Genomic DNA, 20,816 nt, shown 5'->3' with positions numbered 1-20,816 from the left:
AGTTTCCACAAAAACACCAGAGTGGCCAAGTGAACCTGTTCTTATGACCATCAGGATGGAACGTAATCTGGGAGTAATCAAGCAATGGGAAGAAGAGACAAGCCCTGTAGGACCATGATGCAGTGGATTAGGAGACAGCACACTGATAGCCGACTTGTCCTGAGGGAATTCAAATTGTGTTACAAGAACTTCCAGGTTGACGGAGGACTCTTAATGTACAGATCTCATCTCTCTGACACGCCTGCAGTAGTGGTAATCCCTAGATTGCACATGACGGATATCCTTGAGGAGTTTGACAGCACTGAAGCCGGACATCCAGGAGGTGAAGAGACATATCAGTCTATCCAATGAAGATTATTCTGGGTCAAAATGGAGAAAGACATCCTTGACTATGTGAAAGGGTGCTACATCTGCGCCTGCACCAAGGCAGATTCCAGTCAGCAAGGAAGACGGCCGCAACGCCCTTGGGAGGTCATAGCCCTGGACTTGATGGGTCCTTACCCTAGAACACCAAGGGGTAAAACAGGACTCCTAGTAATTACCGACCTCTTCACAAGATGGATTGAGGCTTTTCTGATACCAGAAGCCATGACGGGATGCATCACCAGTCTTCTACAGGATGATGTATTCGCCCGCTACGGTTATCCACAGTGCATTCTATCAGACAACAGGAGTCAGTACACGTCAAGGAAGTGGCAGCAAATGATGACTGAATGGAGTTTGGGGCACTGGACCATGCCTATCTACAACCCAATGGCCAATCTAACTGAACGAAGGAACCAGAAGCTAAAATGGATGCCTTGTGTTCACCTAATAGACAAGGAACATTGACTGTGGGATCGTCAGATACCTCAGTCACTCTTTGCCCTGTGACGGCGCATCAACCATGTCGGTGGCTATTCCCCAGCGGAGCTGTTCCTTGGTCAACAACTATACGACACCGGGGATTGGGAAATTCGTCCACCATCCACTTCTGGTCAAGATGATGCAGCTGTTTCCCTAGCAGAGTGGCAGCATAAGCAGCAACAGGACATCAAGGAAAAGCAAGCTTTGGCCGCAAAGAGATCCCTTACCCAGGCCAAGGCTCAAGATGTATAAGAGACCCAAATCTTCCTACCAGCCCAACAAGTACTGCGACGTAACCACCCAGTCAGTAATAAGATTAGAGGGTTTCACGCAGGTCTCGCACCTACTTGGATTGGTCGTGTCGAGGTCGATACGCAACTGGGTCATGGTGTCTACTTACTGAAGACCAACCCTCTTGTCAAGGTCCACTCATCGATGTTGTGGCGAGTCACCCAACCGCTGAGCATACAGAGTAAGCCTGGTACTGCCATGGGTCCACCTGGAGGAGAGGCTACTAATAACACAGCACAATCTGGTCATGAGGAGGAGAACGCATCGGCTAACACTGAGGAAGAGGCTGGCAGCAAGGCGACACCGACCCCCGACACGGCTCGATCCCGCCAAGAAGAGGAGAGCACATCCAGCAATGTCGAGGAAGAGAGAAGATATAAACTACAACTAAGGCAAATTATTACATGTAATAAATATCATTTTTGGTCCGTATTGATGATGTAGATTGAACTAAGGCAAAGTCGACAAATGTAATAGACTGTTGAAATTGTTTCAAGTTTTAGAGTGGATATTGATGCAAGTGTAATGGACTAGTATAACTTGGAAACAATTCTCTAACCCATGGGTAAACAATGAAAATATTGAGCTTTTTATTATTATTATTATTATTATTATTATTATTATTATTATTATTATTATTATTATTATTATTTACATACTTATGTACGGACTTTATTTGGTATAAATCGTGGTCGAAATGAAACGTGAGGTTATGTCAGGACACGTCTGCTGTATGTATATTACTTCTTAGTAGCAGTGTTTTGTTCAAGACAGCAGTTCATTAATGTGTATATAATTCGTAAATAAAACAGTGTACACAACTGACAGCATTTCACGTGTTCGTCTTTGTGGTTACAACGAGATCAAAAACAAATCTACGTTGCACCACACCACGTCCAGTATAGGCGTATAAAAATTTCTCCAGCAGCTCAAATGATCTCAGGGTTCGGTTGTAATATTATCTTAGTTCAACGTGGGATCTGAAGAGAATTGGTACGGTGCACACAAAGTCACAGTATATCGTTTCACCAGATGGACGTCTCCATCCTACATACCAGGTTAATCGACATAACGAGCAAGAAAATGCATCTCCCTTACATCTACAATCTTATACCAGCATTACTATCTACGAATAACTTCACCACCAGTCTATCTTATCTGTATGGTTTATTATAATCTAAATTAAAATATCGTGGGAAGAGAGAATGTAAAGAAATAATTGTTTTGTTAATCTTGAAATCAAAATAACCATCATGAAAACATTCTATTTACAATTAGGGTACCATTCTGTTCTAAACCTGATCACAACTTGCTTGACATGAGCTAACTGGGATAAAATATTTATTCTGCTGAGATTATTTATATCACAATGGTATCAACTGTCATGTTAACTTCTCCTTAAACAATCATGTTTCCAAATGCATCTTTCAGTTCTTATGAAAATGAATTTACTTTTGACCTCTAAATTTTTCACTTAATATGGTTATATGTCAGGATAACCTTCGAATGAACTACTAAGTTTCTTGTTCTTTGGTAAGCAGAATCTTGCATTTAATAACTTAACTGTACTTTACTTGATATACTCCATGTAGGCCTATATCATAACTAGGGCCCGGATTTTTAGGTTCTTAAAAACCACGTTTTAGTTTTTTAATAGCTCAAAATAGTTTTTATCCTCCTGAAATAGTTTTAATGATCATTTCAATCATTACTAAAGTTATACTATTCATTCAAACTTTTTTGCAGTCGCTTAAGTGCGGCCAGTATCCAGTAATCGGGAGATAGTGGGTACGAACCCCACTGTCGGCAGCCCTGAAGATAGTTTTCCGTGGTTTCCCATTTTCACACCAGGCAAATTAACCTTAATTAAGTCCACAGCCGCTTCCTTCCCATTCCTAGGCCTTTCCTATCCCATCGTCGCCATAAGACATACCTGCGTCGGTGCTACGTAAAGCAAATGATGACTTGCCTTTAGGCATCGCTACTTATGAGATGCGTAAGCTTCTTAAACTGCCTTCAATAATAACTTGATTTATAGGGAAAATTAATTTTAGTCTGTCGCATAATAGTGTGTATAGAGCTAAACAGTCGTAGCTGGCGGTAGTCGACCGTACACAATGAGAGATGCACTGAAGCTGGCAAGTTAGGCGGGCTTGTACCTGCTAGATACAGGTCAGTGAACGCCAGGGGTTGTCTCTTGTTTTGTGATGTACCCTAGTGGAATAGTATCCTATCACGTTGTTTCGCTCTCACTAGTTATACTTACAAACCACTTCCAGTTCCAAACCATGAAGTCATTTCAAAAAGTCATCATTATGTTTATTTAAAAAAAATCATTCAATTTCATTAATATTTGGTACTTCTATTTCAAAATAACGTAATACTCTCTTGAATAGCCCATTATTTTTTTTTTTTTAGGTTTTAACGTCTTATTTAGTTATTTTTAGGTTATATAAGATTCGAGTAATTTACTCCAATGGTAATGAAATGGATAAGTAAGTTAAAATACTGCAGTTAGCTAGCAAGGAATAAAATAGTTTAAAACCTAAAAATCCGGGCCCTAATCATAACCTTCTAATCACATAACCTCTATTAGAACACTAGTCCTATCCATTCTTAATTTATCACTGCTTGATTATGAGAATACTATGCTTATTTATCCATGTGGTGTAACATCCTTCTTACATACATTCAGCAATCTAAAAATTTTTTTAACAGCTCAACTACGACTATCCATGAAAACATTATTAATTTCATCCATATATGAATACACATACAAGATGTTTATAGTAAGTAACTCATAGCATACTAAGCTTTATTTCAAACATATGGTTTCTATCTGATGGACTTGGCTTGATATACACTCCTTTAGGTTAGATAGGTATTCATAATACTCCTTTAATCCTTCGATGAGATTTCCTTCTACTACATTACTACCTGTACTCGACCCAGTCAAGCCACTCATATTCTGCATAATTCCAATTCTTCTCTGCCTTCCTAATATCTATACTCCTCAACAACTATTCATTTCCTTCATTATAATACGTAGCTTAATTATTTCAACTCTGATCCTTCCTTAACTTATCCATTCCTTCTCCATTATCTCAGTCTCTTCTTATACAACGTTTCCCTTGACGTAAAATGCTCAAATATAGCTATTTCAATTACACTGGATCCATGATATCACGACAATATTTAACTTTCTTACCTAACATAACATTATTTCATACCGTACTTCACCATTGACAAACAGAAACCTATATCTCCTATATATATCTTTGCCTAACCGTATATATTGGTTTCCATCTTAATATTAGGATGCTTTATTAATTCATAGCATCTACTTCTCAATAGAAAGATCGTTTTATGTCATAGTAAACATTACCTAACTCATACTATCATTGCAGGATTGCCATTGTATTGTTCTGTGCTTTATACACATTGAAAGTTACTCCAATCTTATATATTGATTCTCATTGAGGTTATATGCGCGAGAGCTTGACCTTTAGGTTAAATTACACTGGTTATAACAATATTACAAGTACATCTCTATGGTTATATATTCTAAACATTATTATTCATCAATTCAATTAAGAATTTTGGATCAAGAAACTTAGCTTTTCATTCTGTGGTCCAGGATGATCTAGCTACAATCCATCCAACGGCTGCTGTATTTGGTCGATCGGGAACCAAAGTCAGCTGGCTCCGCGTTCAGATCAGGTGGGCTAGCTCCAGCATAACGAAAACATCTCTAGGAATATCCGCTGCCCATCTAGTATGACATCATTTTCTTCTTTCTTTAGCTCATGATAAAAGAATACATATGTGAGATAGGTCGATTCATGATGATTGTGTTAAAATACTGACAAATAGGAATGCTTGTCTGCCTTCAATATAAATTGAAACTGCTCTCCAATATACTGTAATGGCTATGATACTGCTTCGAGTTCATTGAAAAAAAATTGATTTAATATTCTGCCCGTTTCTTTGCGCTATTATTTCTTATTTTTCTTTCTTTCTTTCTTTCTTGACTGCATCTTCTAAATATGCTTGGCAGTCTTGGTACTATGCCGGTCAATGCTGATTTCGGCTCAGGTATGATAACGTATTTAGCTTATTTGATTTCTTTCTTCTTATTTAGTGAGAGTATAACTTCTTTCTAACAGATATACTTCATTCTTCTCTATTTTCTTCCTTTCTTGATTGAAGATTACTTATTTTTACTTATTATCTGCAAGTAACGTGATTGACGAATGTGTCATCCATTTGTTTTTTTAAATAATCTGATTCCGATTTCTTTGTTGTTTTTTCACCACCATAGCGATTATGCTCTTTTAACTTCAGCCCTATAGACCTCTGAACCATGCTGTATATGCATTCGCTCTGTTTAATTTCATTTCGCGTAACTTTAATCCACTCTGACTTTGCAAAATCTTACATTACGGAAAGTGCAATGGTACAGCATCTATTCTGCTTGGAGAATTGAAAAAAAAAAACAGTAAGCTACATTTACCTTTAATAATGAAAGCATCTATCAAATCACGAACATTTTCAAAAAACAGAATATTAACATAGCATTTAGAATAATTAACAATAATTCAAATTTGTTTTACAATCCCCATAATATTAATAACAGTAATAATAAATTCATGAAATATGGAGTATACAAGTTGAAGTGTACCCGTGTCAGGCCAGTTGCTTCCTTACTCTGTACCAAGAGCATGTCACTGCCAAGAGAGGTAATAAATTCTGAGCTATGAGTAGTTATATGCTTTTATTCATTAGTTTTCATCAATTGATCAAGATTTATCTTATCCAATCTTCGAATAGCCAATAAAGGTATTCTATTAAACTTCCTTGAGAACATAGTTTTCAATATAGATGAAAGGAATTATCCGAACTATAACCTGAACAAAATATCTGAAAACATAAAAATCTTATTTGAAGAGATTGTTAATAATTTTTTCTAAACACTGAAACAAACACGCACGACCCACCTACTCCCACTTCTCTCTCATTCCCCTCAACACCTTCACTCCTTCCCCTACACGCTCACTTCTCCAAGCAAGTGATCAGCTGTGTGCAGTTCGGCTCAAGGCAGCATATAGGCTAACCAGAATAACGTAAGACCTGTTTAGGATGTAAGTACTCAGACTTCAATGTTCTTCATCATCAAATTTTTAAAGATTTTTCTTGAATTCTTTTTCTAAAATAACTGCTGCTTCCTGTTGGACTCCTAATTTTAAGATCTTTTGAACCAAGCCCGGCCTTTCAGTCTGTAAAAATACTTTTAAGAGAAGTTCTACCTCTTGAACAACATAATACAACAGAACTACAGCCTTCAGCTAAAAGGATGTTCAACTTATTTCTTTCAAGACCTCCTCCAGACAATTGTAAAAAAATAAGATTTAAACTTATACCAACTTGTATTTTTATGTTATCAAATTAACACCAGTGTATTTTTCATGTCTAAGGTGTGAAAAATGGGGGATGTATGGTTATATTGGTGTTTTTGACCCATCTTTTTACATTTTAATTCAAGGTGCATGCAGATTAAGGTGTCAGTATTTATTGTTTTTATCGACACATGGACAGGACAAATTAAATAGACTCATCCGTGTCTTTTAAAGTACATTAATATGTATCCATATCCTGTTTTTGTTTTTGAACTGTAGCTGAAGATGTCCCTACGAGGATGAAACATGTACCAATAAGTTAATGTTATTCTAAAGGGAATAAATGTGATTTGTATTTTAAAGGTAGAATTCTCCTACAAGTACCATAACACTTGTTAAGGTCGACAATATGGGCATGATAATGATATTCATTTGTTGTAACGCTCATGTAGATTTCAGATGTCTTACTCATCGGGTCTGCCTGAGAAAAGATCTAAGAATATATACAAAATTGAAGGTGTATTGAGCAGTTGTCATCTCCACCCTGCTCTGTGGATGTGAAACCTGGATGCTACACCCTATATCACCATGATATGAAGAAGCTAGAACACTTCCATCAGCAGAAGCTCAGATATATTTTGAACATCAAATGGGATCACAACAGCTCTAGAGAGGGCAAAGATGAACAGTATAGTGGCCACCATTGTTGGTCATCAACTCAAATGAATTGGGCATGTTCAGCTCATGAAAGATGACAAACTTCATCGAAAAATTCTGTATAGTGAAATCGGTACTGGCAGGAGATACCATGATGCCCCTCTGAAGCGCTGTGAAGATCATATTAAGACCACCTTCAGGAGCACTGACATCGATCTAAGTACTTGGTACCGGTATATCATTGCAGACGACAGCACTCGCTGGTGCAGAACTACTGCAGCTGCTGTTGCACATTTGAGCATGAACATCATAGACAGGAAATAGAAAAACAAGGGGCATAAACAATGCCAGATTCAACCACGACCTCAACCTTCTATAAAGTGCAACCAATGTGGTCGTATATTTCATGCCAGGATTGGTCTCCTTAGCCATCAAAGGCATGTGCATCCCTGAATTCAAATATTGGAAGAAATGCAGGAGGGATATGAATACTCGGATACAAGTATCAACTGCCGCCGATGATGATGATGATGATGATGATTGTTATTATTATTAATCATCATATGACCTCAGCTACCGTGTGCAGGCATTTTAATTTGACCACATCTAGGCCTCCTGCATGTTAATTTGGACGGTTTGTTTTACTTTACCAGACGGCAGAGATAACTGGATCTCTGTTGGGCGATCTGTGGCTGAGTTTCAATTAATTTTGTCAGGCAGACACCAAATGTGGAACCAGATATTTGCATGCCAACATCGTATGACATGGAGTGTCGAATGGACTTCATTTCCACCCTTCATTGATTCCTGTAGTATCTCAGTATGTCCAGCCATTGTCTCCAATGCCAATAATTGCACGCAGTTCCTGAATAGCAATGTGTGTGTCAAATCAAATAATGTGATCTGTCTTTTTGTGTTGTAACAGAGCATGCCTAATCTTTCATATTGTAAATGCTTCACATTGTGTTCACTAGCCAACAGTATTTTTTTTTTTTTTTTTTGTAACCAACCAAGGTAGTTTTACATTAATGTTACATGAATGCTTGATCATTCCAGTTCTGATGAAATGTAATTAAGAGTTAAGTTATGCAATGATACACTATGTGATCAAAAGTATCCGGACATCTGGCTGAACATGACGTACAAGTTCGTGGGCGCCCTCCATCGGTAATGCTGGTATTCAATATGGTGTTGGCCCACCCTTAGCCTTGATGACAGTTTTCACTCTCACAGGCATACATTCAATTAGGTGCTGGAAGGTTGCTTAGGGAATGGCAGCCCATTCTTCACGGAGCGCTGCACTGAGGAGAGATAGCGATGTTGGTCGGTGAGGCCTGGCACGAAGTTGGCGTTCCAAAACATCCCAAAGGTGTTCTGTAGGATTCAGGTCGGGACTCGGTGCTGGCCAGTCCATGACAGGGATGTTATTGTCATGTAACCACTCCGCCACAGGCCGTGCATTATGAACAGGTGCTCGATCGTGTTGAAAGATGCAATCGCCATCTCTGAAGTGCTCTTCAACAGTGGGAAGCAAGAAGGTGCTTAAAACATCAATGTAGGCCTGTGCTGTGATAGTGCCGTGCAAAACAAGGGGTGCAAGGCCCCTCCATGAAAAGCACGACCACACCATAACACCACCACCTCCGAATTTTACTGTTGGCACTACACATGCTGGCAGATGACGTTCACCGAGCATTCGCCATACCCACACCCTGCCATCGGATCGCCACATTGTGTACCATGACTCGTCACTCAACACAACATTTTTCCACTGTTCAATCGTCCAATGTTTATGCTCCTTTCACCAAGCGAGGCGTCATTTGGCATTGACCTGAGTGATGTGTGGCTTATGGGCAGCTGCTTAACCATGAAATCCAAGTTTTCTCACCTCTCGCCAAACTGTCATAGTACTTGCAGTGGATCCTGATGCAGTTTGGAATTCTTGTGTGATGGTCTGGATAGATGCCTGCCTATGACACTTTACCACCCTCTTCAACTGTCGGTGGTCTCTGTCAGTCAACAGACGAGATCTGCCTGTACGCTTTCATGGTGTACATGTCCCTTCACGTTTCCACTTCACTATCACATCAGAAACAGTGGACCTAGGGATGTTTAGGAGTGTGCAAAGCTCGCGTACAGACTTCTGACACAAGTGACACCCAATCACCCGACCATGTTCGAAGTCCATGAGTTCCGCGGAGCGCTCCATTCTGCTCTCTCACAGTGTCTAATGACTACTGAGGTTGCTGCTATGGAGAACCTGGCAGTAGGTGGCAGCACAATGCACCTAAGATAGAAAACGTATGTTTTTGGGGGTGTCCGAATACCTTTGATCACATAGTGTATTTCAGAATATGTAATGTATTGTCATAATCATTCATATTTTAACATACAGTACTTCTCATTTCCTGACTAATAGTAACTTAGGAAACTGGGTTTTGAGCAACCTACTATTGAATAGAAAGCATAATAAAGTTATTTTACTACTATATATATAAAATATATTCCTATCACCTTAATTTATTTTTTGGTTTGTTATTGAATAAATCACAATATCAGTAAATTGAACAACATAGGTTAAAACCAGTGCTTTTTTTATATTTTCATTGGTAGCCTATATTGTTTCAGAAAACCAGCCATAAGAAACATAAAAAGGAGAAAAAGGCCAAAAAGAAGAAGAAAAAGAAGAAACAATCGTCAAGCAGTTCATCAAGCTCAGAAGAAGAGATTGAACTGTGGGTAGAAAAGAATAGTAAGTTGGTAATTTAGTCTTTTGTGTTGAAAGAGATATAAATAGTATTTTCTTTCAGCATGTAAAAAAACAGTAGTCATAAAACCTTTAATTTATTGTGCTGACTTCAGTGACGTAGTAGGTTGTTGAACTTTTATTCCCAATATAAAGATTTTGATCCTGACTCAGGTTAGTGGCATTTGAGGATGTTCCAAAGATTAAGATTAAATAGGCATTTCTCATCAATGCGATTAACCTGCCAACGATGTTCAGGATTATTCTGAGGGCAACAAGTATGAATGAGGCTGACCTTAGTGGTGTAGTTAGTTAGTTGTTATCCTTGTATTCTGAAAATCATGGGTTCAATCCCAACTTGCATGAATTATTTGTTAAGAAACCATTGTGCATATATAGTACTGGGAATCCTACACATACATAAATGTTTGAATTGACTCTCTCATATTTTAAATTTATATTTTTATTCTTTTGAGTATGGTTCATGGTGTGGGTTACTGTAGTCACATCCTAGTTCGTGAATCATGGGCAACGTCTGATGGCCTAGTAAGTGGTCCTGAGAGTCAGGATACCAGTTGCTACGGAATGGGAGTGGTCATCTTGGAAATAACTGAGTCATGGTCTTCCTTGTGCGCAGGCGGCTAGGGTTGTACAATACACTATGGTCCATAACCCTTTAGAGAAGAGATGCTCACTTGGACTATGTGCAAGTCGGGTAGCGTCCTGCTTCATGAATTTACCGAGCTCAGAACATGGAGTAACAGAGTCCCACTCCCATTTGACAGGCGAGGGACTCCTTTGAAACAACTTAGCTAGCGAGATGGAGTTTGATGGGGAACTATCAAAATTAATGGGGCTTATGGAAAAAAGAAAGTAGAACTGGCTGAGTCAGCAAAGGGGATGCATCTGGATGTGCTAGGACTAAGTGATATTTGGGTAAGGGGACATAACGAGGAAAAGATAGGAGATTATAAAGTGTACTTGACGGGTGTTAAAAAGGGAAAGGCAGAGTCTGGGGTGGGGCTGTTCGTCAGGAATACTACTGCACGCAATATAGTTTTCGTTAGGCATTAAATGAGTGAATGATGTGCGTAGATTTGGCAGTTGGAGGAATTAGGACTAGAATTCTGTCATTGTATTCACCATGTGAGGGTGCAGATGAGGATGAAATTGACAAGTTTCATGATGCATTGAGTGACATCGTAGTCAGGGTCAACAGCAAGGATAGGATAGTGCTAATGGGTGATTTCAATGCGAGAGTTGGAAATAGAACTGAAAGATACGAAAGGGTGATTGTAAATGTGGGGACGATATGGAAGCTAATAGGAATGGGAAGCGTCTGTTGGACTTCTGTGCTAGTATGGGATTAGCAGTTACGAATACATTCTTCAAGCATAAGGCTATTCACCGCTACACATGGAAGGGTAGTGGTACCAGATCCATAATAGACTATATCCTAACCAACTTCAAATTCAGGAAACCTCTTAGAAATATATACAGGTTTTTTGGGAATTTTTTGAGACCACTATCTGATCTGTAGTGAACTAAGTATCTCTAGGCCTAGGATAGACAAAGTGAAATCTGTCTGCAAATGAATAAGAGTAGAAAATCTCCAGGATGAGGAAATTAGACAGACATACATGGATATAATTAGTCAAAAGTTCCAAACAGTGGACAGTAAGCAGTTTCTGGATATAAAAAGAGAATGGGTGGCATACAGGGATGCTGTAGTAGCAACAGCAAGGGAATGTTTAGGAACAGCTATGTGTAAAGATGGGAAAATAAACAGAGTGAAACAAATAGTCGTTGAATAAAAAAATAAAAAAGGCATGGGAAGATTTTGGTAATAACCTGGAAAGGGTAGGTCAAGCAACAGGGAAACCTTTCTGGACAGTAATAAAGAAAGGAAGGGAGGGAAAAAGGAAATGAACAGTGTTTTGGGTAATTCAGGTGAACTCATAATAGATCCCAGGCAATCACTGTACAGTTGGAGGAAATATTTTGAAAATCTTCTCAACGCTAAAGGAAATCTCCATGGTGGTGTCACAAACAACCGAGCTCAAGGGGAGGAGGAAAAATGATGTTGGCGAATTTACACTTGAGGAAGTGGGAAGGATAGTAAATAAACTCCATTGTCATAAAGCAGCAGGAATAGATTCAATTTGACCTGAAATGGTGAAGTATAGTGGCAAGGCAGGGATGAAATGGCCTCACAGAGTAGTAAGATTAGCATGGAGTGTTGGTGAAAGCAGTCATTGCACGGATCTATTAGCAATGGAACAGGAAGGATTGCAACAAGTATAGAGGTTTCCATGATGTTGAAAGATCTTCTAGAGGATAACATTCTGACATCCAGATGGCTAGGGATCTGAAAATTTAGCATCTATTTTTCTTTAGATTAGCATTTAATTTTCCCTATTTAACAGCTATTTTTGGAAAATTAACATCTGTTTTTTTTCAGGATACTTACAGACTATATGACTTCATTGGCAATATATTTGTCTCAACTTCTACATTTTAGGCCTACAAAAAAAATGAAAGTTTTAAAAATAACTGTTTTGCACTCTTTCAATACACCTTCTGTCTTTAACAACAGTACTGTAGTGCTATAAAACACACTCACTGACCGCATTGTTACATTATACTAGATACGGCACGTTGCAATAGCTGACTGTGGCCTAGGTCTTCGAGCAGGCTGAATTCTAGCGCTCAGTAGCTGTGAGGGGAGTTATTTCACTTGAGACACAATTTAATGTTCAAATGCAAGTATTGTATATAACTCTGCATTGCACTCTTTCAAGTTACACGTTCTGTCTGTTAGTTCCGCGACCGGATATAAGTCTACATCTACTCCGTGGACCCAAGGTGAACACGGATTCCTTTGTTTATCCAATATCCGGTGAACGAATATTCTAAAATCAGAGAAAATGTTGGTTGCTCTTTCATCACCGATGATATGAGCATGAAGATCTCGCTTCCTTAGTGTATGTAGCGTGTATACTGCGGAGCTTTACACCATTTTAGAAGCTCTGCAGTTTGCATTGGGTGATGAAAGAAATCACTTTCTTATGTGTACTCACGTGAAGTTCTCTGCAATTTCTTGAAACCTGTTTCTCGCAACACCCGCTGGTGTAGCAGATTCATGACCTTCTAGCCAGGTTAAGTGATGCTGGCACCAGAATTGCTTTCACATGGCTTCCAAGCCACATTGGGATTGCGGGAAACGAACTTGCGGATGTAGCTGCAAAGGAAGTGGTAGTTTTACCTCCAAGACCTATCATTGTACCTGCTAAAGATATTTGTTCTCAGCTACTTCGAACCATCTTGGCGTCCTGGGAATCGGAGTGGCTAGGTATCGGAACTCCCAACAAGTTGAGAGCAATTAAGAAGACAACTACCGTGTGGCGGTCCTCTTTCTGGCATTCACGAAGAGAGGCCATAGTATTTTGTAGATAGGTCATGGACGATCTACGCACTCTTATCTCCTTAAAAGGGAAGATCCCCCGGTGTGTTCTTGTGGTGCCAACTTCACTGTGGCCCACATCCTTACAGAGTGCGCCGATTTCTCTGGTCTAAGATGGAGCCTCGGCCTGCAGGAAACACTTCAATGCATACCAGCTGATGACGCGACTTCTGCTGATCTCGTCATCCGCTTTATGTGCGACGGTGGACTAATCAAGAATATGTAAATTACAAGTGTACTGTTACTCAGGGAACGCAATTTCCCCTTTTGATTCATTAGTCATTTTTCGGCCTAATGCAATATTTTTTTTGTTTTATTTTGTACTGCATTTCCAAATTCCTTTGTTGATAAATAATTTTGCTTTATTTTAAATTTCTTTTCCACTAATTTGTTCAGAGAGGACGATTACCTAATTGTACTTTCTCTTAAAAAACAAAAATCACCACCACCACCACCACCTAACAACTGTACTGTAGTGTGCACTGTCTACATTGTTTATTGGTGTCCACAATATATCTAAAGAATTCTTGGCAAAATTTTTATGTTCATATTGAGCAGCAGTCCCAGAGGAGTGCGACAGGCTTCGGCAGCTGGCACAATTCCTATCCTCGCCGCTAGATGGGGACTTCATTCATTCCATTCCTGACCCGGTCGAATGACTGGAAACAGGTTGTGGATTTTCATTTACATTTTCATTGAGCAGCAGTCAAGGAATGTGCATCACACGTCTCATATCGGTTTCTTTGTCATAGTTCAAAACGAAGTATTTAAGATAAAATAACTGTGTTATGGCTTCGAAGTGTTTGCAATTGAGATCACTAGTGTGTAGTGTAGCATGTGTGCTTCCAGCAGACTGGGCTGCTTTTACAAACTAATCTTTGCTTGTAGCACATTCTAAGGCTGTGAGTTTAGTCACTTCAGAATCACTTCAGAATAACGTCGTATTATGGCACCAAAATTAGCATCTAAGCTTTCAAGTTTGGGATAAGCAAATGTGAGGTGGGGTACTAAAACTCATCAAGCAGAGTGAGGAGTTTAATTAGTTCACTAGTATGCTCTTTAACAAAAACTTTTTCAGAATAAATCCTATATACATCCCTATCTGTCAAGCCTCACAGAAATGTAACACCACTGTTACTAACATCTCTCATGTCTGGTAGCTTAACTCTTTCCAGTCTAACTGCGAGCAGCGGCCAAAGTAACGTTCACGCTATGTTGCGAGCATAGCCCGTAGTAAGGTTTGACAGTTCATTAAAAAAATCAAGAACGAGCTATTCACACAAATATGAAACTCGCGGTAACTTGCGGTAGGTTGTAAAATGATTTCCAGTTGTAATGAAATGCAAGATGCTGTTTCGAATTCATATTCGGATGTCTATAGTATTTCCATTTGTGCATAAAATTATAATTAAATACCTTCAGTATCATCCTCATTCCTGAGTATCTTCGCTAACATAACCTTCCAAACCTCTGTCGTCCCATAAAAAAATATATTTCATAAAAGCTTCCATTTTTGTTATTGTTATTCCTATTATAATACCATTTTCATTATTTTTGTTGTTCTATAATTGTAATGCACATTTTACATTATCAGAATAGGGTATATATAACAATACTAAGGAGAACTGTACTTATAAGGGCGGTTCAGATATAAACTGGAATTATTTTTTAAAAATTTAATACATCAACCAAAAAAAAATACACACATAGAGATCACTTTTATACATAGTAGTTTCATCACAAGTCACAATACGATGCAAGAAATCCTCTCCTTCCTTCTCTTACCAACACAGGAGTCGCTGACAAACCTTCTGGCATAAAGATTTTTGTTCCTGGTTGAGGAGACGAGGAACTCACCTGGCAGAGAATTTTCTGAAATGGAGTTCATCTCGAATGATGGTTTGAACACTTCCATGACTTATTCCTACGGCTAAAACAATTTGCAAATTTTTTTTGCCGATCTTCACCAATAATGTCATGAATGGCAACAATGTTGTCTGCAGTGATGCTTGTCTGCGATCTCCTTTCATGAGGTCCATTTTCCACAGCTCCTCTTCCTGCCACACATTTTTTAGCCTACTCATACACTCGAGTGTGGAAAAGTGTTTCTCCTGCAAACTGTGCATGGAGCCGTCTTAAAATTTCGCAAGGTTTGGTGTCCTCTTTTGCAAGAAATTTGGTAATGATGCATTGCGCAACAGATGTGTGCACCTCTTGCTCACTCATGGCTTACTGAAGCAGCCCAGCTCTCCAATGTCGTTCGCACGTGCAAACCCCTTCTCCAGACACCCTTGCCAACATCCTGGCAAAGCCTTGCCTCAGAATTATCACTAACAGCAGCGGTACATTCAACTTCCCGTTTATATTTGATCCGCCTTCATACTTAGTAATCTGTGAGACGTTCTTCATTCGTAAAACATGGTATAATGTATAAACAATTTTAAAATCTCAAGTGATACCTGATGTGAAACAAACATTTTTCAAAACTAGATGCTCAAACAGAAATTGTTCATTGAACTTCAGGAGACAGCTTTAAAATTAGGCCTCAGAATTAATGACCAAAAGACACAGTACATGGTAATAAAGAGGGATATTGACATGAATGAGAACCGGTCACTTCGATTATTGGTAAACATACTTTCGAACGAGATGAGCTTTTTAAATTCTAAGGAGTTATGATTAGCGAACAGAATCAAAGAGAAGTGGAAATCAAAGTTAGAATACAGAATGCTAACAAGGTCAATCAATCAATCAATCAATCAATCAATACTGATCTGCATTTAGAGCAGTTGCCCAAGTGGCAGATTCCCTATCTGTTGTTTTCCTAGCCTTTTCTTAAACGATTTTGAAGAAAATGGAAATTTATTGAGCATCTCCCCTGGTAAGTTATTCCAATCCCTAACTCCCCTTCCTATAAATGAATATTTGCCCCAATTTGTCCTCTTGAATTCCAACTTTATCTTCATATTGTGATCATTCCTACTTTTAAAGACACCACTCAAACTTATTCATCTGCTAATGTCATTCCATGCCATCTCCCCGCTGACAGCTATATATAAGAAAACATAAAGGTCCAATAATACTGGATTTCCTTACCAATTGACATTTGGTAAATTCAGATCTCTCGCTACAATCACATTTCTTTCCATGTTGTTTCCCACATAGCTGATAATCTTATCAAATAATTCTGAATCCGTGTCAGCAGTCGAGCAGCTCATCTTCTTTCTCTCAGTTCTTCCCAGCCCAATTTTGCAACATTTTTGTAACGCTGCTCTTTTGTCGGAAATCACCCAGAACAAATCAAGCTTCTTTTCTTTGGATTTTCTCCAGTTCTTGAATCAAGTAATTCTGGTGAGGGTCCCATACACTGGAACCATACTCTGGTTGGGGTCTTACCAGAGACTTATATGCCCTCTCCTTTACATCTTTACTACAACCCCTAAACACCCTCATAACCATGTGCAGAGATCTGTACCTTTTATTTACAATCCCATTGTCCGGCTCCATGGCTAAATGGTTAGCGTGCTGGCCTTTGGTCACAGGGGTCCCTGGTTCGATTCCCGGCAGGGTCGGGAATTTTAACCATCGTTGGCTAATTTCACTGGCACTGGGGTTGGGTGTATGTGTCGTCTTCATCGTCATTTCATCCTCATCACGACGCGCAGGTCACTTACGGGTGTCAAATCGAAAGACCTGCACCTGGCGAGCCGAACATGTCCTCGGACACTCCCGGCACTAAAAGCCATACGCCATTTCATTTCATTTCACAATCCCATTTATGTGATTACCCCAATGAAGATCTTTCCTTATATTAACACCTAGATACTTACTGTCACAGGTATAGAATATATTGGAAGTGAAGTTGGAAATAAAGTTGGAATTCAAGAGGACAAATTGGGGCAAATATTCGTTTATAGGAAGGGGAGTTAGGGATTGGAATAACTTACCAAGGGAGATGTTCAATAAATTTCCAATTTCTTTGCAATCATTTAAGAAAAGGCTAGGAAAACAACAGATAAGGAATCTGCCACCTGGGCGACTGCCCTAAATGCAGATCAGTAGTGATTGATTGATTGATTGATTGATTGATTGATTGATTGATTGATTGATTGATTGATTGATTGATTGATTGATTGATTGATTGATTGATTGATTGATTGATTGATTGATTGATTGAGTGTGTTTATTGAAGACTTTATTTGTAAACCTTCCGTAGTACTTACTGTATGATCTGAAGTGTGGTGATAGAATATTTTATTTGTATTCCATTCAGGTACCTAACCTGTACAGTGTAAGAAATATTGTTGTACATAGGTTGGATGTAACTAGTAGATTACATTTCTATATTGACTGGAACAGTCCAGAAAATTTGTGATGCAAATTTTTGAACAGGGTGTGTTGCCTTTTGTTGGTTATGTATTCTAGAAAGTATGTTCTGACTGTTCTGGAAATGGAAGATTCGCGATTGTGTGTATTTGAGAAAGTATGTTAAAGTTCGCGACTGAAGGAGTTGTGATTGGTGAATCTGGGTGACAATAGGCGGGGTCATGCATTCTCATTGGCTACTCCAAGGCCAGGGTTTACCTTTTAAAGAGAGCGAGGCAGCTTGGTCTGTCTATGATCGGTCTGTCTGGTTGCCCAAAGTTTGACGTCATCTCGCTACCGGGATGGGCCACTTTGGGGTAAGCACTCTTGATTTCCATTCCAGCTTAAATTTCCTGTAATGTTCGTTTGCTTTTTCATATAGGAGTCTGCCCTAACCTCACCTAGATTCGCCACTTAATTATTTATGATGCCTTAGCTTTTCAGCTGGGCTTGCCTGTTTGTTTTCGAGGCATTCCCCGTTCCTTGTTTCGCTAAATATGTAAATTGTAGTTTAATATATTTACCTTGGGGTTTTGCCTCTGGTAGCAGAAAACTTTTTAACTCGATGGTTACTGTTCAAGCGGCAAGCTACAGAATTTGCTGTCTAGCGAAGCCCACGTGTTTGAAAATCTACCAGTCGCCACGATGCGTCAAGGAAGTAAACAAATGCGTTTTGTTCGTCAGCTGTCTGATTACTATCAAAGGGTAGCGAAGGGTCCACCTATCCAATACTATTAGCTTGTTTAATTTCTTATATAATTGGGACTAGTTTCAACTTCATATACACTGGGTCATCTTCAGCCACGATCCAATTGGAAAAACATACGCTCACATACAACACATAATAAATTAGACAAATTGGTATGTTTGAATTTACAATCTAAATTTTAAAATACGGATGAAGTCCGAACAGCGCATCCAAAATTGAAATTAAATGACACTTCAAAACTGCTGCTGTTCATTATTAAACATTATTTTTCTTTTGCAAGTTGTCCACTTCATGACCGTATTGATGAGTATAATCAACAAGTATAATTAAAGAACCACCTAATCGATACTTTATTTTTTGCATTGGGCAAAATTAAACATACATTATCACTCACAGAACATGTTTCGACCACTTAGTGGTCATCATCAGCTGTATAAGGAAAAGTTAGGTGAAAAATACTGGACAATAAGCCAAGCGTTAATCTTTAGGTTATGGAAAAAATATTTGCTGTGTCGATTGTTTGATTGGTAAAAGTTCTTTGGTATCTTCTCTGTTATAAAATGGCAGTAATCTGGTTTAAATTTGCCCAACGCAAAAAATAAAGTATCGATTAGGTGGTTCTTTAATTATACTTGTTGATTATTTTTCTTGTCGCAAACTTAGATATTGAATTAGAGGTTATACACGGCCATGTGCAACTGCAACAGAATGACTTTGGCCGCCATTTTGAATCAATCAAAACTTCGACCGACCAAGACCAGTTCGAGTGATCGAGTCGAAACTGAAGGTATGAATCGCTACCCTTCACTGTACAACTAAACACGAAATGCATTTCTAACTTCTGAATGTAATGCGAATTACAAGCACAAACAGGCTCATTGTGTTAAGCTGCAATTTCACTGCTAACTGGCAATCAAAACTGAGCATTTCTGAGGCTAATGGCATGCTCCCCGAAGGTGCAGTTTATCCTGTGAAGTTCAAGAATTCAAGGCCTTTTTCCATTTTCACGCAACTGTGGCGAGGGCTCTTACCCGAGTTGGAAATCACGTTCCTTCTACAAGGAATGATAAATAACATTTTCAGGGCTAGGAAAAATTTGATCGCACTAAGCGGTAATGTAAGTATGAAGAATGAGATTTCCACCTAATCAATACTTTATTACAAAATGTTTGAAGTTATCTACATCTAATTCATCAATACGGACAATGAAGCTGATAGATTATAGTACTAAGCGGTAATAGCGAACATTCGTGACGTGATAAGTGAGGTATTTTTATATAGATTTAATACGATAAGAATTGAGACTGCGAATTTACGATCTGCTAAGCAGGAAAACGTGTTAATGATGAATGTACTAACAAGGTTTCACTGTATATACTTTTGCAGGCCAGGCTTCAAAGTGATGATTTTGTATAGATGAGATTGCTGTCCCTTTCTTAACCGTTTTTGTATGAACAAAATGACACCGTCATCATGGAATAAAGTTACCATGTATTATAACTACACAAAGTAAAAAAGAATCCCAGTCACCTCACTATACTACTGGTATGTGAATCTATCCAAAAAACTTCACAATGTAGAATCAGTGAACGACAAATGCCATGTTGAATCAATGAAAGAATGACCAAGCAATGAACACTTAGCCTACTGTTTCATCTAGCAATAATCAGTTCTGTACGAAATAACACATTATCTTCAGATTACAAATATAAAACACCACAGGCTGTATAGTCTCCCAGAGAATGAACTAGCAAATGAACACCTTGTAGCGTCTTCCACAGAATAACACAGAAAATGACCTCGTAAAGACCTCATAGTGAATGCATAATGAATAATGTTGCATGCACACTGTTGTATATATACCAATAGTCTTGCTCCACGTGGCTGTAGCATCTCCAAAAGTTCACTGGCAGCAACGCTTTCCCTGACACATCTTCAAGTATCTCTTGATCAATGCAACCTCATTAAAAAACGGAGCTGTCGGATTGACTATCGACCGGCTGATATCTCTCTCGTGTTCATCCACATTGATAAATTATGATCTTCATCCTATACTTCTCGACTGTACCCCAGGTTTCCAAGCAACATGTTGCAACACTTTCAACAGGCTTCAACCGTCTTTACCGAGAGCACACCATCAATTTTTACAATTTTTTCCATTTTCTCGTATTTGCAGTATGACACATACATCCTTTTCTTGGAGTTTGGTGCGCATTCTGAAGCACTTGATGTAATGCTTCCTCTGTTTTTCACAATTGTATTCAGCGTAGATACAGGAAGCTGCAATTCGCGTGCCAGTGAAACAGTGTTCCGCGGTACGAATCAACCTTTTCTAATATTCGA

General features: G+C 38.8%; 1 protein-coding gene across 2 annotated transcripts in view; it reads left to right on the top strand.

Annotated features, from left to right (window-relative positions):
• LOC136858344 (NKAP family protein CG6066) overlaps positions 1–20,816 on the top strand; it is a 132,631-nt gene that overhangs the window by 74,326 nt on the left and 37,489 nt on the right. Inside the window, exon 3 of one of the 2 annotated variants that reach the window (XM_067137814.2) lies at positions 9,804–9,942. In XM_067137814.2, the coding sequence (XP_066993915.1) occupies positions 9,804–9,942 (139 nt within the window). The remainder of the gene's footprint in view (positions 1–9,803; positions 9,943–20,816) is intronic. The other variant, XM_067137815.2, reaches the window with a different exon arrangement.

This window comes from Anabrus simplex, chromosome 1 (genome assembly GCF_040414725.1).
Source record: "Anabrus simplex isolate iqAnaSimp1 chromosome 1, ASM4041472v1, whole genome shotgun sequence".
NCBI classification, from domain to species: Eukaryota; Metazoa; Arthropoda; class Insecta; order Orthoptera; family Tettigoniidae; genus Anabrus; species Anabrus simplex.
The sequence above is the reverse complement of the archived record's forward strand: the minus strand, read 5'-3'. Positions and strand labels throughout refer to the sequence as shown.